At 41.8% G+C, this 25,288-nt stretch overlaps 1 protein-coding gene across 1 annotated transcript in view; it reads right to left on the reverse strand.

Annotated features, from left to right (window-relative positions):
• Positions 1-2,109: 2,109 nt before the first annotated feature.
• PALS1 (protein associated with LIN7 1, MAGUK p55 family member) overlaps positions 2,110-25,288 on the reverse strand; it is a 489,281-nt gene continuing 466,102 nt past the window's right edge. The window contains exons 14-15 of the mRNA XM_086951985.1: positions 3,023-11,806; positions 2,110-2,911 (exon numbers count right to left, since the gene is read on the reverse strand). Coding sequence (XP_086808111.1) covers positions 11,630-11,806 — 177 coding nt within the window. The 3' untranslated portion in view covers positions 2,110-2,911; positions 3,023-11,629. The remainder of the gene's footprint in view (positions 2,912-3,022; positions 11,807-25,288) is intronic.

Genomic DNA, 25,288 nt, shown 5'->3' on the forward strand with positions numbered 1-25,288 from the left:
ATTAGCTACATGATGCTTTAGACTGTCGCTCCTTTACAGTTTTCAAGCAGAAGTAGGATACAGAATTTAGGGGCTTGTTCCCAAATATATCTGTAGTTTAGAAGCATTCATTTAAACCTAACACTAAACCTTCTGGGTTATATAACAAGCTATTTGTCAACCACTCTGCAAAGATTTTGTCACACAAATAATGATCTGGTGAACGTCAAAATGTTCACTATTAACAGTACCTAGGTGAAAGATTTGAGGTTTTCAGTGTCTGATGAAGATTGATGCAATATTAATTCTGATATGCATCATATGTCTATGAACTCAACCTCCACATGATACAATATTATTTTCACTGTTGACCCTCTTGCAGCAGTTTAAATAGGTTTGCAAAAGATTGCTCTGATCAATGAACCAGGTGCAAAGTTGGGTTAGGAAACTCAAATCATGTAATCTGGGAGTTCCTAAGATAGAGTACTTGGCATTGCTCAAATGGGTTCCTGTAAATAATATGCAGAATTCAGAACTGTGTGTCATCCAGCTGGCCAAATGAAAGGAAAAGGAAACAGTCTCAAAGATAATTGGGAAAACAGTATCCAAGAATAAATAAAGACATGAATATAAAATAAGGCATTACAAAACAAATTGTAAATGGCCTCTAAGAGAATGTGAAATACAATTCCTCCAGTTATCTCAGTGATGAAGCCTCTTTTCCTGACCTGAGGCCGCCTGAATTCTCTTATCAAAACAGAAATAACCCCGATTCTCCTGAATCCTTGAAGTCAATAAGGAGTTAAGTGAAGCAATTCCTCAACTAGCATGACCTTTTTGAACGCTCCATTCATTGTCTATTTGGGGCTGGAGTCTCCCAGCATTTTGAACATATGATAAGTCTCAAGGAATCACAAAGATAACAAATTCTACTGTATGTTGTTTTGTTCCACAATGCAAATAAATATAGAAAATGTAATTGGAGGGACTTTATTTTATCTCCCCACCAAGAATCATGGTCTATATTGCGAGGAACCCAGGCTCACTTCTGCCTTTAATTGCAGACTGAGTGGTTACATCCAAGGGTCAAGTTACTGTGATCTTGCCAATAACAACATGGCTGTATCTTCAGGTGTAGGAGTTGGTGCCAGAATTCACTGCATCTAATGTGAAGGATGCCATTTTAATATCGCCCCTCTACTCTGCTTGCTTTGGCTTATCAGTATGGGACAACTCTTGTCAGGTCACCTCACTGTGCCTCCTTTTCAATTTCCATTTGGGTGTCTCAACCAGTTGCTCCCTTTGCTTTCTATCTTTTTCTCAGACGGTCAAAGGTGGCCAAATTGGCGCATTCCTTTCTGTTCAGCCCCTGGTGTGCAGTGCAATCAGAACCTCAAAAGGGTCTCCCTCCTCCTCTGCTTTCCAGGTCCAGAACTGCACTTTTGATCCCTGCACCTAGCTGTCTGGTCTATCGCTGAGAGTGCTGGAGCTGCTTCTGCTCGATGGGCTGAGCTGCACTATTTTACTATGTTGTCCCTGGAGCATCTCTGATTCACTCCTCTTCATTGTGGTGGCCAGCTCTGCGAAAAAGTGTTCCTGAGTGTTTATTAGTCTGCTTTCAGAATGAATGGACGAGATTGAAGTAATGGAGTAACTGCTTCCATTGTGCACTAGGCCACGGTCTGTGAGGCTCATGTTAAATGCATATGAAATGTCTTCAAAACTGAACTTCGAGTATCAAATTGATGCCCCAAGATTTTGCACTTCCTAGTAAAGTGAGGATGACCACTTGGGACTATACAGTTGTTAAACATTTTTAAAAACTCTCTCTAGGATGCAGATCCATTTAATATTCGCCCCAATATTTGAAAAATATAGATTGCTACAATTTGTAAGATAGAAAATAATATTCACTAATTATAAATCAGTCCATCTATTGCAGATAATTACCTCCTTTCTCAAAGCCAAGGAATTATGTGAGTACCACAGTTGGTACTTGCAACGCATTGCTGGTGTATATAAATACTTGCCTCTTCTCTAAACTAGAATAAAAATAAGGTCAGCAAATATGTACCATCATCAAATACTTGAACACGCACCTAGAAATAGGTGTAAAAGCTTAATCAGTAAAACTGTTCAACAGTGATTTTTATTTAAAATCTAGAAATATAATATAACATTATTTTTACATTACTTAGTGTGCAGTTTATGACATCTCATAAGACAGAGTGCAGGTACATTGAGGATACAAAAGAATGATTAGGGCAAAACACATTTCTAAAAAGTTACCTTAAACAATTAAGGCTTCATTTCCCGGTTCAATTTGCACTTTTAAAGGAAACTGCAACGCTTTTGTGCCTAATAAGGGCCAGAACTCAACTTAAATCTACCTGTTCATTTAAGCACTGCATGTTCTCCATTAGGTTTGCACAATACACATGTTGTAGCATGAAACATTTCAAACATTTTACTAGTTACAAGCATTATTTTTCCATTCATAATGAGGGCTCTACTTTCTGGAAAGGACATTTATTAACACAAATATAATTTTGAATACAAAAGTTTCATACGATTCATTGCTTCTTTAGGAATCTGGTGGTTATAGAAATATTTAAAACTGGGTGATTGATATTATTTGGATACAAGGGAACTCTTGGGATCTGTGAAGGTGTATTCACGTGATGAAGAGTTCTTTCAATGTAATGTCACATTAGTCAATGCACACACCTATTTAGTAGCTGCTTAGACAATAAGATGCATTACTGTTTATTTTCAGATTACATTTCACAGAATGAACAAAAGTACCTTGCAGCCATTTTCTTATCATGTTTGACAAATGTAGTGTTCGACTTTTTTTTAACCAAAAAAACATTCAGTACAACACATTTGGAAACTGTGCTATCTTGCAAATGTCTCATTTCATATTCGCAGCCTAGGAAATCCACCCTAGCCTTAATAGTTAACAAAAACATACATGTTCATGGTAGGATTTAATGAAATTGTCAGTTTGTCTCAATGTGGCACCAGAGATATTTCACGCTACAGAAATTGGATGACCAAAGAAAACAGGCATTAGCTGTTGGGCTTTTGTAGGTAAAGCAAACTAAGAATAGCTATTGAAGTAGCTGTAGCTACAATATTTAGAGAAATAATCCAACTTTACTTCTCACCATTCTGAAAAGGGGCTAAACACACTGAATACCTCCAAAGTACTTTGCTTTTCAATAATTATGTTATGGGAATATTTTGAATGACTGCAATGCACAGTGAAAAATGCTATAGAAACCAACTAGTACCATTTGTGTACACTTTAAAAAAACGTAACTCTTATAGCAGTAATGTTACTTTAAGCAAGAGATATGAATTGGTGTAGAGCCCCCCTTTTTCAAGAAAAAGAAATACGGGGCAGGTTTATAAACATGAAAACCCCCTTATCACTGCTAAAATCTACAAATAAAGTCGCAAGTTAGATTTGGTTTGCATGTTATCCTGATTTGGTCACTCTATTATTGGTAAGAGTTTGAACAAAGATTGGTCAAGCATTGAGACCTATCCATGGATGTCCAATCAGAACTTTCCTAACTCCATTCATTCTTGTTCTTTGCTAGCACCCACTGAATGGATGTTAGTTTCTAGTATGCTGGTATACTTCTGTACATCTTATCACTGTATAGCAAACTCAAAATAAATTAGTAACACTACTAATTCATACAGCACATTAGAGGAACTCCAAAACTGGCTAGCATAATGTAAAACAGCTTAACGTTTTAGAAGCTTTAATTTAACCGCTGCTTTGTTATGACTAACCATGTACCTACATTTTACTTTGCATCTCTGAGTAATACTGATGTTTTGAAAGAGTGTAATAACTAACAACACCTTCACTTGATTTATGAATGCGTATGCTTTTATTGTAATCAAATCGATGTTTAAGTCTTGGCCTCCCCTTATATGCTATACAGAGCACTTTCCATTACCTATTGGCAAACTTTACTTCAAATGCTTGGTTACTACATACATAGACCCAAGAAAAAATATGTTGGTCAGGATGTGTTACTTTCGTAACTGCCACTGGTGTAACTACATCCCATGCTGATTTTAAATAATTTTGAGCACACTATGTGCATGGATAAATCAGTTTGTGAGTCTCTTTCCTGGTTTTGCTCACAGGAAATTAAACTACACTTTACCTTCATGTGGAACATCCAAGGTTAGTGGTAGCTGTGGAAAACTTAAATAATGTAAAGCTTTTCCAAGCGTATTTTGCCTTATTGATTAATCAAACTAAAGCTAGTTTAACAGATGATTTAAAAGAGGTGGTTCAGCGCTCTTCTCTATTTATCCTCAATACTTCTTATGATCTACAGTTGCTGCCGTCACCATTAATTATGGCGAACACGCTTATTTGGCACGGAGCCTCTTTTGAATGGTTCTTCATCTGCATCCTTTCTAGCGGTTTTAATTCGAATATCAATTCAGGGAATAATAGATATTGGAGAATTTGACTGATATTGTTAAAGAATATCCCAGTATTATGTGCAAATCAACAGTAGTATATTACTTCTATTACGTAACTTTAAATAGGCTGACTGATGCATCCATTAAATATTCTTATACTGTGGCAGTTCTTTGCAAACACAAGTACAGTCGCTAAGCTGTAAAGCACTCTAAAATATACCCAAACATACAGGAGAGATCAGAGCAGAACACTGGCCAGTGAAAGTCTACCTGTTCAAGTTTATGCACATAAACTTGACATTGTGTTTAGACGAAGGAATGTTCGCATTCTCATTTTAGATTAGAGTTGCATGCAGCTCCTTCCTGTCTCCAGTCATCTGTTTTACATGTGCGCTATCAAGGTGTACCTTTTAATTTAATTTGTCCCTGGGAGTTCTTTTTCAGATTACTGGCTAGCACTTTCTAGCACCTCAGATATCGCCACATTTGTTTGTTCGTTTGACAAGCAACTTATTTTTTAAGAAAATGCAGCACTATGTATTAAAGGCATGGGCAGCTGTATATACTGACACCCAGACCTGAGGTGTAGGACAGAAATATATATACACCTACATACAGAAAGACAGCCCATTTAGAGTACAAAACGGCAGGAAAGTCCCTAACAATGTAGTTTATGTTACTCCAAAATACCTCACAAAGCTCCTAGATCACCATTACTGATTCCAAACCAACACCTAATCCATTAACCAGTTCATCACTGGAGAATATATTTTTGTCCCTAAAGAAGAAGTTGTTGGGGCACCCAAACATATCACATGTTTGCCAAAACCACTAGGAACCAATGCCTACATTAACAATGGCGAGTATTTTGCTTAGGAGGGGCTCAATGTTCCTACCCTTAGTGGCCCTTTGATGCTTGTATAGGGGAAATGGCAATGAGCAAGACAACCTAAGAATCTAAGATGCCAGCTGTGGTGCCGTTCGCCATTCACAAAAGGACACATTACATCAACAAGCTCTGGTGAGCCACCTAGTCACTCGAGGACGGGTGTTGAAAAGGTGGTGCTTAACAAGGATGGGAAAATTTTCTGTTTTGGCAAACAATTGTGCCAAGATTATTTGAGACCAAAAATAGATATGCACAAAGTGAACTGGAGCAATAACTCGAGAATGATAGTGCTAAAGTAACAAAAGCCAGTCACATCCAGTACACACATAGAAAATGTATCAGCCGTGTAGACCGGGCCAGCATACTGGAATCATTGATTTGAATAACTAATAAATGCTCAGTAGTCTCATAACTGAAATCAAGGTGCAAATAGCCCATGTTTCACTCTACAAATATGGTATGGCACAATATGTGCCACTGGACTTTTACGTGAACAATCAAGTCCCAATCTTGCCACAAAAAACAGTCAAAGTAAACTATTGTTTGAAACTACTTCAGATGCTGGCCACTTAACTGGGTGTAGATACTCTAAATATTTTGCCAAAGTGCTACTTATCAGTGAAAAAAGTCTGGTTTTCTTTAACAAAATTACTCTCAAAGATTTATATAGTGCTTCTTGCACTTAATTTTTATTATAGACAACAAAGTTAGACTAAATGTAACAGAGAGATTGGCTTTGCTCAAGTTCAACTATGTGACAACTGATGTATCCGGACTGCAAGCCAGTTTTCTTTTGTTTACTCCAAGACCAACATCGAATCATCCGACAAGAACACCAATCATGGTACTTGGCAAGATTTGCTCTCTGTATCAACTCTACAATTAACTTATTATTGATTAAGCATATTTCCGAGTGAGACTGTTATGGAGATGTTCATGACAAGAAAGTGTGATTTACAGCATCACTGGGTGGACTATGACAAGAACCTTGCACTATGTTTCTGGATGGCACATTATCAATTATTGCAGTGAGTCTTGCTCTATTGAACAAAGTAATGTGCTGCACTGTGCAAGTTTACACAACCCTTTACTTTGTGTTACAACAAAGACAGTTCTAACCTATCTCAGCAAGTCAAGAGTAGAGTTAAGAACATTTTTTAAAAATCCATTGTCAAAATCCGTGAATGCAATTGGAATCTTTAAACAACACATATTTAAAAATAACATTCAAAACCTTAACTTGTCCAACAAGATCAAATACCCTATCTAACAGGGACGCCAGAGTTCATTTTCAATGTTGAGTGGGCATCAGCACTTAACAAGTTGCTTGTTTTCCCGAGATAGAAGATTAACTCATTCACTACCACTTAATCAAATTATAAAATATATTTATTTCCCCGAGGAGCTTAAAATGGCACCCATTTAGAAGACTTGTCCTCCAACTTATATAGCAGTTATAATGCCAAGGGTATCCACTCAACTATCCCCGGTGTGACTATTTAGAGCCAAAGAAATGTATTAAATGGAAGGCAAAATGTTATAATAAATTCAACTGCTCCTACCTTTTAGTCTGGAAATGTTATTGCTAAGAAACAGGAGGCAAATAAAAAGGCTTCTGAAAATAGAGGGTGAAAGTGGCCAGCGGAAAGTGCTTAGTGTTAGCAAAGATTAATGTCCAAATCAAGTTTTCCATACCAATTTTTTACGTGAAACGATCATTACAGAAGAAAGGATATACAAAACACAGAATGTGTGTGTCAGAAATCAAAAATAAATAACCAAAACAATGTAGAGAAATAAGCCTGGAGATCCACCTAAATATAAGTGAATAGAACCTTCTCCAATTCAACGTTCTTCCTGTGCAACAATTAGGACTAAGATAAAACACAGTTGAAGAAAACTGCCCAACACTCCTTAACCTCAATTCCACAAGTCTAAGGGACACTAGGTTAAAGTGTACAATAGTAAAGCACGTTTTTCTATTCCCATTCACAATGCCCACCAATGAAAATATCTTCAAATGCCTAACATCAACATGCTCAAAAGTATTTCTGAGGTAAACCGTGGCAGCAACGCAATATGAAATAGCCAATACCTTTATTGCTCTGGTTAAAAGTGAAGAAAAGTTTGTAGTGTTCAAAGTGTAATCTAGAAAAAATAACCAGGACTAAAAAAAGGGATGTTTAAAATTAATTTCTCATTAGAACACTGTTTAATGAATTCAGCAAACATAATGGAATCATGCTATATTTAAGCTGCTAAGGACATTTTGTAAATAGTATTTGCACCAAATAACCAATTACCATTTCAACCGTGCACCACACTATTATGTGACATAATGGGATAATGATTTTACTGGACTTAGAAGACTTTAAAGATCTACATTTTAGTTACAGGTTTATGAACAGAGGCCAAGATGAGGTTCCAAAACATACAAGCTCTAGAACGGAAAATGAGATAATAGAAGGAGTTGTAGCAAGTATGGAAAAAGCACACTTACCATCTGACTTTCAGATGCCATATTTTTTGGTCTTAAAAAATCCTTGCCCAAAACGAAAAGCAGTCATGTTCTTAACTGAATAATCTGGAAACTATTAAACACACTGAATTGTTTTAAATCAAGGCCACACAAATAAAATCTATTGTGCCAGAATTTCTTTTTTTTAAATATGGAAAGTATTTTAACGCATATAGTGAAAGGACACCAACAAAAAGTCTGTAGAAAGAGGGCCCTTGCATAAATGCTCTGGGTTGAGCACCTAGTACTTTAGATGTGCATAATATGTTTGGTAATTAAGACACTTAGAGCTCTCTTTTAAGAACAAGTCAACAGTATCAATATACAGGGCATGCTGAGCATGTTCTGAGAATGTGCATTTCAATTTGAGTTTTGCTTGTCATTTACAAAGACCACTGTCGGAGATAAAAGTAAATTTAGTTCCAGAATGTGCTTTAGACATTGCAGTGCTATCACTTACTTATATAGCATTCCAAGAACACTTTCACTGAACCATTCAACATCACTCAGCTACTACTGTCATCTACTTTCTTGTTCAGTTTGCATTAGTGTTGAGATCAGTAAACCATTTTTACTCCCTTGTAACCCATTACAAAAAATGTAATTCATCCTCTTGTCGCTCTTTTCAATTAACATGCTCATCTTTTTAGACACCCCTAACAGGGACTGATAGCAAAGACCTATTATTCTTCAAACCAGGAATGTTAAGTACTTTAATTAAAAAAAAAATGTTCTTGTTTGCAAGGCACACCTTACAAGCCTTTCATTCATTTAAAGAAAATACACAATTGCAATCTAAATTTGCCCTAGTATAATTTTTGTGTAATACTGGAAATATATACAGAAACACACAAATGCAGACAAAAAAGTCAATTAAATTAAATGTACAAGACAACAGAGTATCCAGTGTTTAGCTTCTGAATATGACACCATGCTGTGACTAAAAGGATCGGTGAATCGAATACAGATAATCATTCACATTCATGTGCGCCCTCGACAATCACTCAATTTACAGTTTAGATGAAAATGACGAAGGAAGACTGTATTAAGGCTGAAAACTAAACATTATGCGTTCAGTTGCCACATCCCATTACTCTTCATTTTAGTGCGAATAGAGAAAAGATGAAACCTTAATCCTACATAAAGGTATATTAGATTTTGTTTGTCGAGATTAGAAACATAGGTTTTTAATTAGAGTTGCGAGGTAAATTTGCCTTTGATTGCAAAGCTACTACTTTTTCATGCAGACTTTGAGGATCCTACACATGCCTGGCCCTGATGCTATCAAACACATGTGCCATTTGTAAGAATATGTGGGTAGAGTCTTGACTACAGCACAGTTTCATTATACATGCTTATTTAAAGTATGCAGTGCTGTTTTCGGCCAAGTACAGCTAAAGCCAACCTCCGCAATATGCCAGTGCATGCACATCTTCGGAACATGTATATACACTGGGATAATATAACAAGAGACGAAAGTATAACTTATGTGTGAGAATCTGCAATCAAGGATATTACCATGTAATGTGAAAAAATAAATCAGGTGTAAGTGTTGCATTCAGGTCAAGATGTAAAGCAGGACCCCCATCTAAGGGCAAGACTTACTCACATATGATACAGATAGGAAATGATATTGGCATGAAGAAAATTGAGACTATTTGTTTTTGTCAGCAAGATGGAGAGCAATGGTTTGTTATGATTTCTAAATCGTAAGATAGGGTCTCCCAAATGATGAGACTCAAGGGTGGGATGATTTTCAGGATAACTTGTGCCATTTACATAACACTTTGTAAGTAAGGTGAGCATTCAGACCTGTCTGCCATCCTACAGTCATTTGTCGTATTGTTTCAAGGCTTGAGTGAGATACTGAGAATGCACTAAACAATCATTGTCTGGTTAACAAAAACATCTGTATACAGCAGTTATAACAATGGCATTTAATTGCTTTTGTTCCAGTTTATTATATATAGACGGTAGTACCCAGAAACATCAAAGGGCGTTAGAATGTTGCAGTGACCCTTCAGTTAGTATTTATAAGAACCTATACAACGTTTTGGGTAAATTGAGAGAGATGGTCAGAGGCTTAGTTAAGTTAGAGAACTGTAAAGTAAAAGTAATTCATTCTGGCATGCTAGGCTCAGAGCAGCCCTTCTCGCTCACCTACTGAGATAATGTGTCAAGATTTTCAAGTTTCAAATATAAAAGTAGTCTTTGCATGATCTTTTCTAACACAAATATACACGCTCAAAAGTATAAAAAAGAATAACTCATTGGCTGACTAACAGGAACGTCGGGAAGAAGAAATTGAGAATTTCATTAATTCTAGTCCAATTTGACATTTTACACTTAATTTTGATTATCCGGAGTTCAAAGTTGCTGAATACAATTATGAATGCATTATAGATAATCATGTAAGGCTTAGCAGACCTTATGGTTTAAGAATGCCGGAAGACGTCTCCCTAGCTCATAAACAGTGCAACTCTTAGCGTCTACATTCACCACTGCAAACATCGACTAAACATCTTCTGCCCAGATTATCAGTACAGTGGACTGGCATCCGGCATACATGATAACAAGGAAAACATGGTTACGTTAGAAGGGAGAACAAATAATGATACAGAAAAAAATAACTCAGCTACACAAAAATCAAATGTGTTTGTCCTTAGTCTCTTAAATAAATCAGAAGATTGGTAAAGAAAGGTGGTTGAACCATCACAGGACACTTTATCAGATCAGGATACAAAAGAACTACATTCAAAGTATTAGATCTACACAAGCATTGATCATCAGTTGAAAACAGGGCATGAAGTAATGTGTGCAAACAAGGAGGGATGGGATGTAGAAAGTGGCAACAGCCTGAAATATTTACATTATAAACAATTTTTGGATTCAGGGTTTATTGCTAAAATCAAGTGCTATAATAAAAATGAACTGTAATAAAATGGAAATACTATAAAATGGAATGTTTAGAAGCAAGGCTTCGTCTCCCCTCGTTGAACCAAAACACAACATTAAAAAAACCAAAGCGCACTCTAGAATAAAGTGGCTTCCTTTCAGCGCTTGGGAAAGAACTGCCTAAAAGGCTTTGGAAGCAAAGGCTTACAATCTAGTGTTTGCATGTTCAGAAGTTAGTCATTATTGAAATTCTACAGTGTATAAAAAGACATCGATCTATGTCCATAAGAATGTTCAGCATGTGTACATAACCTTTGTTTTTGAGATCAGGAAATTGGGTATAGGTTATTACTGCTTAGTCAGAAAAATGGAGCCTGTATGGTAGTTTGTTTTGGCTGCGATGAGAGCTGCAATACAAAGGGACAGTCCCTGCCCCCCCTCCCCCCCCGCTCACACTATGTTTTACGACATTTTGGATCCCGGCCACCATGTCGAGAGTGCAACGGAGCACATTCATGTATCTGAAGGTGGGTCGGAGACTAAAATGAGAAACCATGGCCGTTAAAGGATTACAGCTCCCAGTGAGAATCTTCGCTTCCTTAAAACACTTGGAAATGTTGCTCACAATTTAGACTGTATGCTTAAGAGCTGTACACCACAGTCAATGTGTAGTGTGATGCCAGCAAACAATCACCGTGATCAAGAAGAGGGATGCATTCTTGAACTCTGACGGTTTTGTCTCTTCAACCACTGAAAGCCACAGGTTGTAAACTCGGGTTCGTGCAGCCGAGTACTTAGGTGTTCAAGTTTACAACTGCGTTCTCCATTCGACAAATTGCCAACAAAAGCCCACTTGGTGTCTATCAGTTTTCTGCTCTACTGCTTCCTCTTCACCGTAACCAGCTGGAAGGCACCCATTGTGGCTCCGTGTCCAGTTTGTTAATTAAACGGAGAAGCTCTTGATAGGCTTTCTCTAGGTCTGTGTTCACGATCGCTGTATCAAAGAAGTGGCCGTTGTTCTGCTCCATCTCCCGGGCCTTCTCAATGATTTCTCTCAGTTCTTCTGGCTGCAGCAGGATGGGGAAAAACACAAATGTCAATGTTGAAATTAACAAACCGCTAAGAATGAAACTTTATCTTCGCATTAAAGATAACTATTTCACAATACCAAACTTTGTTTACAGACAATCATATTAAACTTCTTGATGAAGGATTTACTCCTCACCAACTTGCATTGGACGTAATTGGTGTCTCTTACCGGAAAACGGGAGGAATGGTTCCCAAACATTCACTTTTAGCCTGCTGGATTGAGCCTGCTGGATTGAGCAGTTTTCTGAACTGCTGCAATTGCAGCTCTAGACTTAGTTTTCAAAAATCGAATATTTAAGTGAATGGCAAAAGAAACAAGCATTTGCAATGTAATAGGTCTCGCATTAGGAAAGTTTGAGCAATTGGTCTTGTAAATAACACATTTTTTATTAATGCGTTGGTTTTGGAAAAAGCGAAATTAATAGCTGTGTCATTTACAATGCCAATACTTTTACCTTTTGCAAACGTGACACCTATAGTATTTATAATGCAACATGTTTTGTATTTACGTGACTTAGATGTATTGATATTATAAATCAATGGCTTTAAATTTTTTTAAATAATTAACTTAAATAATAGTTATTGTAATTTATAGTGGCAATAGCTTAAACTTTTGTAAATAACTTTTGTGAAGATTATGTTCAGTGTATTTTATTGTGACGAAAATTCAAGAAAAGAAGTGAAATATTAACATCTTTTTGTGACATTTGTAATAAAGCTTGAAACATTGAGAGACCATATTTGAACGAGTGATGGAGGGTGGAGTTGGAAGTAGGAGGGTGGAGTAGGAGTTGGAGGGTGGAGTAGGAGTTAGGGTGTAGTTGGAGGGTGTAGTTGAAGGGTGTAGTTGGAGGGTGGAGGGTGTAGTTGGAGGATGGAGTAGGAGTTGGAGGGTGGAGTAGGAGTTGGAGGGTGGAGTAGGAGTTGGAGGGTGGAGTAGGAGTTGGAGGGTAGAGTAGGAGTTGGAGGGTAGAGTAGGAGTTGGAGGGTGGAGTTGGAGGGTGGAGTTGGAGGGTGGAGTAGGAGTTTGAGGGTGGAGTAGGAGTTGGAGGGTGGAGTAGGAGTTGGAGGGTGGAGTAGGAGTTGGAGGGTAGAGTAGGAGTTGGAGGGTGGAGTAGGAGTTGGACTGTGTAGTTGGAGGGTGGAGTTGGAGGGTGGAGTAGGAGTTGGAGGGTGGAGTAGGAGTTGGAGGGGTGGAGTAGGAGTTGGAGCGGTGGAGTTGGAGGGTGGAGTAGGGAGTTGGAGGGTGGAGTTGGAAGTTGGAGGGTGGAGTAGGAGTTGGCAGGTGGAGGAGGAGTTAAAGGGTGGAGTTGGAGGGTGCAGTTGGAGGGTGGAGTTGGAGGGTGGAGTTGGAGGGTGGAGTTGGAGGGTGGAGTTGGAGTTGGAGGGTGGAGGTGGAGGGTGGAGTAGGAGTGTGGAGTAGGAGTTGGAGTGTGGAGTAGGAGTTGGAGGGTAGAGTAGGAGTTGGAGGGTGGAGTAGGAGTTGGAGGGTGGAGTAGGAGGGTGGAGTAGGAGTTGGAGTGTGGAGTAGGAGTTGGAGGGTAGAGTAGGAGTTGGAGGGTGGAGTAGGAGTTGGAGGGTGGAGTAGGAGGGTGGAGGTGGAGTAGGAAGGTGGAGGGTGGAGTAGGAAGGTGGAGGGTGGAGTTGGAAGTTGGAGGGTGGAGTTGGAGGGTGAAGTTGGAGGGTGGAGTTGGAAGTTGGAGGGTGGAGTAGGAGTTGGAGGGAGGAGTTGGAGGGTGGAGTAGGAGTTGGAGTAGGAGTTGGAGGGTGGAGTAGGAGTTGGAGGGTGGAGTAGGAGGGTGGAGTGGGAGGGTGGAGGTGGAGTAGGAAGGTGGAGGGTGGAGGGTGGAGTTGGAAGTTGGAGGGTGGAGTTGGAGGGTGGAGTTGGAGGGTGGAGTTGGAGGGTGAAGTTGGAGGGTGAAGTTGAAGTTGGAGGGTGGAGTAGGAGTTGGAGGATGGAGTTGGAGGGTGGAGTAGGAGTTGGAGGGAGGAGTTGGAGGGTGGAGTAGGAGTTGGCAGGTGGAGTTGGAGGGTGGAGTAGGAGTTGGAGGGTGCAGTTGGAGGGTGCAGTTGGAGGGTGGAGTTGGAGGGTGGAGTTGGAGGGTGGAGTAGGAGGGTGGAGTAGGAGGGTGGAGTAGGAGGGTGGAGTAGGAGGGTGGAGTAGGAGTTGGAGGGTGGAGTAGGAGTTGGAGTAGGAGTTGGAGTAGGAGTTGGAGGGTGGAGTAGGAGGGTGGAGGTGGAGTAGGAGGGTGGAGGTGGAGTAGGAGGGTGGAGGGGAGTAGGAGGGTGGAGGTGGAGGGTGGAGTTGGAGGGTAGAGTTGGAAGTTGGAGGGTGGAGTTGGGAGTTGGAGGGTGGAGTTGGAAGTTGGAGGGTGGAGTTGGAAGTTGGAGGGTGGAGTTGGAAGTTGGAGGGTGGAGTTGGAAGTTGGAGGGTGGAGTTGGAAGTTGGAGGGTGGAGTTGGAAGTTGGAGGGTGGAGTAGGAGTTGGAGGGTGGAGTTGGAGGGTGGAGTAGGAGTTGGAGGGTGGAGTAGGAGTTGGAGGGAGGAGTTGGAGGGTGGAGTTGGAGGGTGCAGTTGGAGGGTGGAGTAGGAGTTGGCGGGTGGAGTAGGAGTTGGAGTAGGAGGGTGGAGTAGGAGGGTTGAGTAGGAGTTGGAGGGTGGAGTTGAAGTTGGAGTTGGAGGGTGGAGGTGGAGTTGGAGATTGGAGTAGGAGTGTGGAGTAGGAGTTGGAGGGTGGAGTAGGAGTTGGAGGGTGGAGTAGGAGGGTGGAGTAGGAGTAGGAGTTGGAGGGTGGAGTTGGAGGGTGGAGTAGGAGTTGGAGGTTGGAGTAGGAGGGTGGAGTAGGAGTTGGAGGGTGGAGGTGGAGTTGGAAGGTGGAGTAGGAGTTGGAGGGTGGAGTAGGAGTTGGAGGGTGGAGTAGGAGTTGGAGGGTGGAGTAGGAGTTGGAGGGTGGATTTGGAGGGTAGAGTTGGAGGGTAGAGTTGGAAGTTGGAGGGTGGAGTTTGGAGGGTGGAGTTTGGAGTTGGAGGTACTAACTTTTAAATTGATGAAAAGGTTTATAAGGGGCTGCACGAGCACAGAGGTGACGCATGTAATTGTAGTTTAATGGAAGGCATGGCAGATGTAGACTACAGGGGCACAGATTTTGCACCTAAAAACAAACCACTGCAAACTGAATGTAATGGGTAAACACATACAGCAAATACGTATATAAAACGCTGGAGTACTGTATTTTGACGACAGAATTAACAGAAGTTTAGCAAAGAAGCACGTGTTGCATTATGACAGAAGCAGTTGAAAAGTTAAGTGCACGGACATAATATATGTGTTTTCCTGTAAAGCAATATAATACTATTTAAAAGTATGCAACTATGCTTACTATTTAAATGAGCATGCAAATATGCAAATAAAATGCCTACATAACAAGCATTGGCAAATGATGAGGGAGGTGTGCCTAGATTGAGTGACAACATAAGGAGGAGGAAAGAGGGAGGAACAGGAGAGGACGGAGCAGCGACCAGATGTGTCGTAACAGCCAAAGCGTCCGACCTTGAAGCTGGGGAACCAGGTTCGAATCTGGCGTTGGCTCAAGCATCCTGTGATTGTGTGCAAATCATGGGTGTGTTCCATTACTGGCGCTCCTTGACGTTTGGAGCTGCTCATTGTATTCTGTTCACTCATGATGCCAAGGGATTATTTCCCCAGAAGTAATAGGATGATGGTCAATGTTATTGACGGGAACGGAACGTTCTACAGACACAAGTATTGAAAAGAGACTGTTGTGGTGAGAAGTAAAGATTACATTTTCGGTGTAATGTAGGGTATAAATATCCTTATTGTATGGAGGCGAGCTTTGCTGAAGGATAAGCATGGACCACACAATACAGAAACAAAAGCGTAGCATTCATAGTGCATCAAAACATAACATGTTAAATGACGCAGCTATACGTCAATTTAATCCCGAACACCAGTTTTATTTTAAAAGTACCCTTCAATCAAGAGAGACCTGCGGAAAATAACCTGGGGTTGAGGAACAGCGGACACACAAACCACGACTCTTCGGCTGCGCTTGTCAAGCGCGACGACATCCCCCTGGGCCGAGGTTCGTCTGTTTAAGCCGGTTTTGCATTTTTTTGTGCAGTAGAACCCCTATACTTACCTATGCCCTTTACTTCATAAATAAATACGGAATACCATGACAAAGGGGTGTGGGCGCAGACAAAGAATGGAAAGCGAGAAAGGAAAATGATGAACAAACAGGAGAACACAGAGTGAAAGGGAAAGAGAACAAGCCTCGGGGGGGGAAGCAGGGCTGCGATGTCGGGCACCAGTTGAAGCCTGAGCAGAGGAAAGGTAGCGCTGGGAGGGGGGCTGGGCACGAGCAGATGGTCCTGTTTATGATCTGCGAAGCGCGTGAAGTGGATGCTGGCAAATGGCGTTGATGTTTATGAATGAATGTGAGACTGAATGAGGGATGTCACTTTCCTCTGTTTTGGTCCGAGTGAAGGAGTCTGGTTAATATAAAGATGCAAGCGCACCGAAAAAACAAGCATTTAATAGGAGCAAATAGGTAGCTGTGCTGAAATATGTTCTCTCCGAGTGCGCCGGGGGGGGGGGGCGAATGAGTGGCAGCCTTTCTTTGAAGTCTGATGCGGCGGGCACGCGATAGGCTGGCAGCACTGTAAACAAGTCTTCGGAGGAGGGCTGATTCTGCGGAGCGCGTGAAGTGGCAAGCTCTGGCATTGCGCAGATGGCGGCGGGGGAGAGCATTCCTTTGAAATCTGAAGCTCTGCATTGCTGTGGCAGGTCTGCCGAGGCTCGGGGAGCAAATGGCAAGTACGTGCACGGAGCACATACACTGTGCGTAATCCACCTGCCAAAGCCCTCTTGGTAAGCTTTCCTGATGCACCTCTATATGTCTCGAGCTGCAATGCGCAAGCGCATTGGCAGGTCGAGACCAAAAAACATGGAACTTCTAAAGTTTCACGTAAACTCAAATATGGTACATTGTTTTACACCACCAAACACTAGGATGAGAGATTCTGCCTAATTCTGGAAACCATGGAAGTTATTTCATAAGTCATTTATGTATACATTTATTTGTGATAACATAGAAGCAAAAAACAAACAGCAAACAAGAAACTGGCGTATGCATATTGCACAATACATTCATACAACAAATGTTTGCGTGAAATGCAGAATAGTCCAGTCCTAGTCGTGAAGAAAACCGATCACAGCCAACGTGCGTTTCGTCACCACCGTGACTTTCTCAAAGCTTCTTGGTTAGTCAGATAGATGCTGGAAATGTCAGCGGCTCGGTAGTCACAAAGACAAATCTTCTTGGAGAGGCATTCGATATTACCCTCTGGCGGCAGTTCTGACCGGAGGAGCAGGTTACAGAGCATATACAAGACACTTTTTGGGTCTTATCACAGCGCCCTTCTCATCTGGACACTGTCTGACTGTCAGATACCTGTTCCCAAAACTAAGATCTTCCGCAGGAGCCGATGGCTAGTTCCGCAATTCCCAAACTCCGCTGCCAAGTAAATATAGAACCCAAACAGCAGAGAGGGGGAAAGGGGATTGGGAATAAAAAGAGAAACGCGCCACTTCTTTCTTCGTCTGGACAGGTCCGGAATTCTCTTGTTTATTCTTCCTGCAAAAGAACATTTAAATCAATACTAAATCTCCTAATTCCTAGAATCTTCTCTCCCTCTTAATTCTGGTTTACCTGTCCTAGCTGGGTGGCTATTTGTTCTCTTGTTGGTGTTTTGATTGGTTTGCTGCTACACTTCGTTCCCACTATGTGTTGATTCGTCTCTGCAGGAATTCTCCACTCCCTAGTTTCTCTAACTCAAAACGTCTCTGGTGATAGACTCACTAATCTCAAGAAACTCAACTCAAATGAAACAAACTCTTCTGTGACTGACACGCTATCTTGGCGCTTCTCCAAATGTACTCGAAATTAGAATATTCTGGACTGACTTATCGCATTCGCGGAACAGACTGACAGCCCAGAAAAGCTCAGCTACTCACAAACCAGGAATTTGAACCTTCACTTCGGCAGCTCTCAAGAAGGGAACCGTTCCATGAAGCTAGTCAGTTGAAGTGCGCAGTTAGGAGGGCGCGAGCAAGCAAACACAGCTGCGCTCGCTGAAACCCCAGAAACACTAGACCAGCACTTCAACAAGTGAAACCGCGGCCATCTTGAAATTGCACCGCGAGGGTAACACTTGTCTACAAAACAAAAGGGAGGACCAGCTATTTGGTAAGGGTCTAGGATATCTGGTATGTTTGCCCTGACGAAGTTTACATCGGACTGGGAGGAACTTGAGGCTCACAGACAGTTTAGATCAACCAGTCCTGACAGTACCCCCCACCAAAGCACCACCCCTACTCCTTTTGGGCTTATGGAGGTATCTTTTGTGAAATTCTTGAATCAGTCTTGGTGCCCGCAAATTGGACTCCCAGGTTATTTCTTCAGGACCATAACCCTTCCAGTCCACTAGGTAAAATATTTTTCCTTTCTTTAACTTGGAATCTACAATCTTTTTTACTTCATACTCTTCTTCTGTCTGAATTTGAATGGGCTTGGGGGAACTCTTTTTCAACAAGGAAATATGAAATACTGAACAGCTCTTTAATCTCTGAGGGAGTTTAATCTTTAAGCTAACTGGATTCACCATCTTATCAACCTGAAAAGGGTCAATGAATCTGGGTTGGAACTTCCGATTACCTTTCAAGCGCAAATTTCGGGTGGAAATCCAAACCTCCTCTCCAGGCTCATGGAACGCCTTTTCTTATCTGCTTGTTTCTTGTAAGAGACCTTAGCCCTGATTAGATTTCTTGTGGCTTGCTGATAGGCATCTTGTAAATCTTGAACTACCTCTTCTACTGCTGGAACCTCACTTTCCTGCTTCCCTACAAAAGTGTTTGGATGTCTCCCTGAGTTTAGATAGAAAGGAGTGTAACCTGTAGAAGAATGTTTTGCGTTGTTATAGGCGAACTCTGCTGCCCAAATAGGTCTGGCCAATCTCCCTCATGGTCCATCAGAAACAAATGCAAATACTGCTCCAGTTCCTGATTTACTCTTTCCGTTTGGCCATCAGTCTCTAGATGGAAACTGGAAGACAAACGAGACTCTATGTCCAATCTTCTTAACAAGCATTTACAATGCAATGGTTTCGCCTTTGGAAAAGTTAGAGCTATTGGCATTGCTCATGACATTTCTTTTCTTTTTTTTTTTACTTATAAATAAATGGCATTGTTATTTACATTGCCAACAGCTCTCTCAGCCCACACAGCTCTCTCAGCCCACACAGCCCTCAATTTTCCAAACGATTGTGTTAATATTAGAGGTCTAATAGGACCCCTATTGTGTCATGCCAAGATATGATTCATGCTGCTGTAGATCAATATACAATAAGAACCTGTGGAAAATATAAGGCTGTTACTTGTAAGCATGCTGTATGTTGAGCGTGCAATGATGGTGAACGTTTGTCTAACACTATTTTAATACACCCAGTGTCTAAAACAGTGTGAACGGTTGCTTTTTAATAAACCCATCCTATCTTAGAGGGTCCCACTGAACGTAGGAACCCAGTGATGCCAATGATGTAACCTATCAAAGTTCCAAAAAGTGAATCAATTTCTTTCAGGAACACTGCCCTGCCAGTATAATCAATCCAAATAAACATGCTCTTACCTCTGTGAGATTCCAATGTTCGCCAAAGTTAAACAGTAAAAAACGAAGGTCCCTGTGAAAGCAAGAGCTGAAAACATAAAATGCGGGCTAATAGAAAATAGCCACAAGCTACCTTGCCTTCACAAATCAGTAAATGCGAAGTACTAGATAATTGCCTCAAAAATTCCTTGCCATGCCTGATGAACAATATCTTGATGATAATCACAGTAACCTTAGTGTCAGCTTGCATTGTCACTAACTAGTACCGGCATGCCAAGCGGTAATGTGGTGCGCCAGGACAAAGAATGTCAAGAGGATGTCCCAAGCTGCCAAACATCAAGCAGAGCCTAGGGTGTAAAAACCTATGCTAGCACTGTGTGTAACCAGGCTGGAAACAGCGTGGGAACGCGGCTTAAGACTTATTGATACTGAGGAGCTCGTGCACCTAAACCGTGGTTCGCCGGAGTGCTGGATGGAGACTCGTGTTGTGTACCTAGTTAAGAAGACACTGCTGGGATGTAGACAGCGACAAAGGATAGCGGTGAAAAATGCTCTCAAAAGTACCTTCATTGACGGCCGCCATCATAGAATGCAGAGCCATGTGTGGTATATTGTTAAAATGCATATCTAATTGTTACCGAGGCCGTAAAAGAAGCTAAAGTAAATAATGCCGGACCAGCCGGCATTTCAATGTGAAAGATGAACTGAAAAATAACAACTGAAAAATAACTTCCGGTGTAAAAGGAGCGCAAATTGCAAAGTGCTTGTAATTGTGCCAATGTCCTCGTGGAATACTGATGCAACGGAATGAAGAGGTCCGATATCTAAAGAGAAGCATATTGGGCCAATGACTAAAGAATATGGAATACGATAGTAGAAATGAAGAGTGCGCTGGTCCCGTGGAGATCAGGATGCCAGAGCAATCTGACAAAACCTTGTTATGCAAACACATTAAAACATATGAGTACTAGTAGTAAATGATAACAAAATAATTAAGTGGTCAATACAAGATGAACCTGAAGTATAAGAAAAGACACAGGGGAGGGGGGTGGGAACGGGCACAGGACAGCGGGAGGGGAGGGCGGGAACGGCGCACGGACAGCGCGGAGGGGGGGAAACGGCGCACGGACAGCGGGAGGGGGGGGGGGGGGCCGGGAACGGGCACAGGACAAAATACGGAAACTTACAAAGTGAAAACACATTTATAAACAAAATGCTCCTTACTTGATCGCCTCGTGGGAACTCGAATCTTGCAGCCAACTCCAACAACAAACACTTGTAAAAAGACGAAAACAGGCAGACTAAAAAAAAAAAAATAACACACCCACCGCCGCGATGACGATCAGAAGTGGGTGGAGAGGGAAAAAATCGCGGGAACGCCCCCGAATCTGGTCCGGCCTTGACGGACAGATCTGGCTCCCAATGGCTAGCCTCCATTTATGGAGCTAGCCAATGGGAGCCAGGGGACGTTCCTGAAGCACATATAGTAAACAATAGATTTCACCTGCGCCGAAAAGCTGCGCACAAGTGCGCAGCATTCGGCCAGGCGAAACCTAAAAAGGCCCTCCAAAAATGAGAAATAAATTGAGGACCCCGATCAGAAATTACCACCTTAGGAACACCATGCGATCTGACTACATGTTGCGTGAAAAGGGAAGATAATTGAGTTGCATTTGGAATAGACTTTAATGGAATGAAATGGCTCATCTTGGTGAAATGGTCCACTACCACCCAAATGACAGAAAAACCATGACTGGAGGGAAGTTCCACTATAAAATCCATGGACACAGTGTGCCACGGATAAGGAGCCGGGGGCAATGGAAGCAGTAAACCTTGCAGAGCCATTCTTACAGATTTTCCTTTGATACATTGATCACAAGTGGTCACATGTTGTCTCACCTGAGTTTCCATGGTTGGCCACCAAAAATCCCGTTGCACCTATTCCAATGTTTTCTTAATTCCCTTGTGACCTGCCAAGAGATCATCATGAAAGTGTCGAATGAGCAAGGTTTGAAGTTCTACATTTGGTACAAAAAGTTTTCCTTTGAAAAATGGTCTGCAATTCTTGGACTCTCGATTTTCATCCTGTCTGACCCAGTCTTCCAGATCAAAATGAGCTAGCACCTGATCCAGCCGCTCTTCAAACTCTGGAAAAAGCATGACACCAATTATCTTTTCCTTAGGAATTATCAGTTCGTTCTTCAAAATTGGTGATTCATCGCCTACATCCAGACGGGATACAGCATCTGCTTTTCCATTGGTAGAACCAGGCTTATAAATTAACACAAAATTATAATCTGCAAAAAATGAAGATCACCGCAGTTGTCTTGGAGTCAATGTTCGAGCAGATTTTAGACACTAAGTTTCGATGATCAGTGTATACAGTGACTTGATGACGAGCACCCAGCAAATAATGTCTCCATTCCCGGAAAGCATCCTTGACTGCCAATAATTCCTGATCAGTAATAGAATAGTTCAACTCAGCTGGGCTCAGTTTACGGGAACGATAAGCTACTGGATGAAGTTGTCCGGTTGTTCTGTCTCGCGGAGACCAAATTCGTCCAATAGCCAAATTGGAAGCATCAGCTTCTAGAAAGAAAGGTTCCTTAGGGTTTGGATGCAAAAGCACTGGGGCCGAAATAAAAACTCTTTAATTCACAAAATGCCTTTTCTGTTTCAGCTGTCCATTCAAACCTAGCTCCTTTTTTCAACAGACGAGTTAACGGGGAGATCTTCTCAGAAAAAGTTTCAATGAATCGCCTGTAAAAATTAGCAAAGCCAATACAACTCTGCACTTGTTTCACATTTCGCTGAGAAGGCCATTATTTGATTGTCTTTACTTTTGCGTCATCCATAGACACTCCATCTGGCGAAAGAACAAATCCCAAAAATTCTACTTGACTGGAATTAAATGTAAATTTCTCCAGCTTCACAAAAAGTTGATGTTCCAATAATTTTTTCTAAATGGCCCGAACATGCTGAATATGCTACTTCATGTCTCAGAGAAAATTAAGATGTCGTCTATATAGACTTCAGCAAATCGGTCCAAAAACTCCCTCAGAACATCATTTACAAAATGCTGGAATGCAGCTGGAGCATTGCACAATCCAAAAGGCATCAACTGATACTCGAACAAACCGAATCTTGTTCGGAATGCCGTCTTCCATTCCTCACCTTCAGCCATGCGAACAAGATGGTAAACCCCTCCTGAAACCTATTTTGTATAGACTCGCACTCCTTTGACTTGATCTAACATTTCAGAAATTAAAGGCAACGGGTATCTATTCTTTTTGGTGTCTGAATTCAAGGCACGGTAATCTATACACGTTCTAAAGCTGCCGTCCTTCGGAATAAAAAAAAAAGGGGGGAAGAAACAGGCGAATGAGACGGACGGATGAAACCATTTGCTAAATACTGGTCCAGATAATCTTTGAGATGTTGATTCTCTTTTTCCGAAAGAACGTAAATCCGGCTACGGGGCAAAAGGCTCCTGGTTCCAAGTCTATCTTACAGTCATAATCACGATGTGGTGGAAGTTCATTTGTCCCTCTCTCATCGAAAACTGCTTCCAAATCTAAATATTCACTGGGAATTTCTTGAGTTTTCATTACACAGACCAATTTGGCTTGGCTGGCTAGCCAAAATCTTGGGTTGTGACGCAGGGGAAAATTCCAAATCCAAATCATGGCAATGACCTTTACAGTAAGCTGAATCCATCTTGAGAGTTCTCTTGGCCCAATCTATCGTAGGGTTATGTTCAGTCAACCATGGAAGACCCAAAATGAGCTGAAATTGTGGAGCGTTGATCAGACTAAAACTCAAGATGCTCAACATGACTATCAGGTCCTGTCAACCAAATCTTCTCTGTATCATATACAATGGGACCTGAAGACAAATTGGTACCGTCTACAGCTCGAACAGATTCCGGCTTCTCTTTCTTAACACACTGGATTCCTAGTGATCTTGCAAATCCAATATCACAAAAATTGCCAGTAGCTCCAGAATCAATCATTACCGAAATATCAGCCAGTTGAGTTCCACTAAACTTGATGGAGCTGGAGACTATAAGATGAGGAGCCGACGATTGCAAGGTATTCACCACTTGCTGGGAATCTGGAGTTGACTTTCCAGAAGCTTCCACCAGAACACCTCCCTTTACTGGTGGAGCCGATCTTTTAACCAACCTGGATTTTTAGGTTTCTTGGTGCATTCTTTCACAAAATGCCCCGCATCTCCGCAGTACATGCATAGCTTACCAGCTCGCCTCTTCTCTCTTTCTTCCTTTGTCAACGGACCACACACTGATCCTATCTGCATGGGTTCTGCTTCAGTAGGAGTTTCCTTGGTCTTGAAGTTGTCAGATCTGATTCGGTCAAATCGAGGAGGAAAATATTTTACATCTTTTTTGCGCTCACCACTTCTTTCATTCTGGCGCTGGTCAATTTGCAAAACTAAATCTATTAGTTCCGAGATATCTGTAGGTCGCTTGGGAATCTGTGCCAGACCATCCTTTAACTCGTCGTTAAGCCCACGATAAAAAATGGAGGCTCTTTTAGCTTCAGGCCAATTGGTTTCGACAATCAGTTTATTAAATTGAGCCAAATAAGCAACCAACTCTCTATTTCCCTACTTCACACCCAACAGCTCATTATCAGTAGCTAGCAGACAACTCTTCAAACCTTTGTCGTAAAAACTGGGTTTCTTGACTGGACAATCCTAACTTCCTCTCTAAGGGATTTATTTGCAGACTAGCAGCCCGCCCGGGGGCAGAAGGGGGCTGCATTTTTAACCCAGGGCCAGAAGGTGGCTGGGGCAGCATGTTGTCGAGCGGTGCACCCGCCGACTCCCTCCCGCGCCCCCCGCCTCCCGCCCCCAGCCTCCCGAGTACCGCCAGACTCCCTCCCGCCCCCGACTATTTACTTTTCATACCTGACCCGCCGCTCCTCCTCTTCATGTCACCACCACTGCACCGCCGCCTCTTCATGTCGTCACCGGCGCGACTCACTGCACCACCGCCCGCCGCTCCTCCATGACGCCGCCGCTCTTCCATGACGCCGCCGCTCCTCCTTCGTCATGACGCGCGTCGCGGCCAGTGCTAGGTCCCGGCCGGCGCTACTTTCAGGGGACTACTTTGTTTTGTAAAATTAATTTTTTTATTTTGCTTTTTTATTTTTATTTATATAGCCTATGTCCATCTACACACCCTGACATTTTCAAAGATGTACCGGGTGTGTAGATTGGCGCTGTGGTTCCCGCGATTACCTTGCCAAAAGGTGCAAGTTCTCTCTTTATAATAGTAGTACTAAGTTGTGACTGTAACCCCTCAAGGACTGCTGCAAAGGACTTCACATATACTCCCTCAGCTATCCTGCTCAGGTGGAATAATTTTGGAAAATGGCACTTAAATCTGTCAGATACCTGTTCCCAAAACTAAGATCTTCGGCAGGAGCCGATGACTAGTTCCGCAATTCCCAAACTCCGCTGCCAAGTACATATAGCACCCAAGCAGCAGAGAGGGCGAAAGGGGATTGGAAATAAAAAGAGAAACACGCCACTTCTTTCTTCGTCTGGACAGGTCCAGAATTATCTTGTGTATTCTTCCTGCAAAAGAACATTTACATCAATACCAGATCTCCTAATTCCTAGAACCTTCTCTCCCTCTAAACTCTGGGTTACCTGTCCTAGCTAGTTGACTATCTGTTCTCTTGTTGGTGTTTTGATTGGTTTGCTGCTACACTTCGTTCCCACTACGTGTTGATTCTAAGAAAAGATTTAA

This window comes from Lissotriton vulgaris, unplaced genomic scaffold (genome assembly GCF_964263255.1).
Source record: "Lissotriton vulgaris unplaced genomic scaffold, aLisVul1.2 SCAFFOLD_817, whole genome shotgun sequence".
Taxonomy (NCBI): Eukaryota; Metazoa; Chordata; class Amphibia; order Caudata; family Salamandridae; genus Lissotriton; species Lissotriton vulgaris.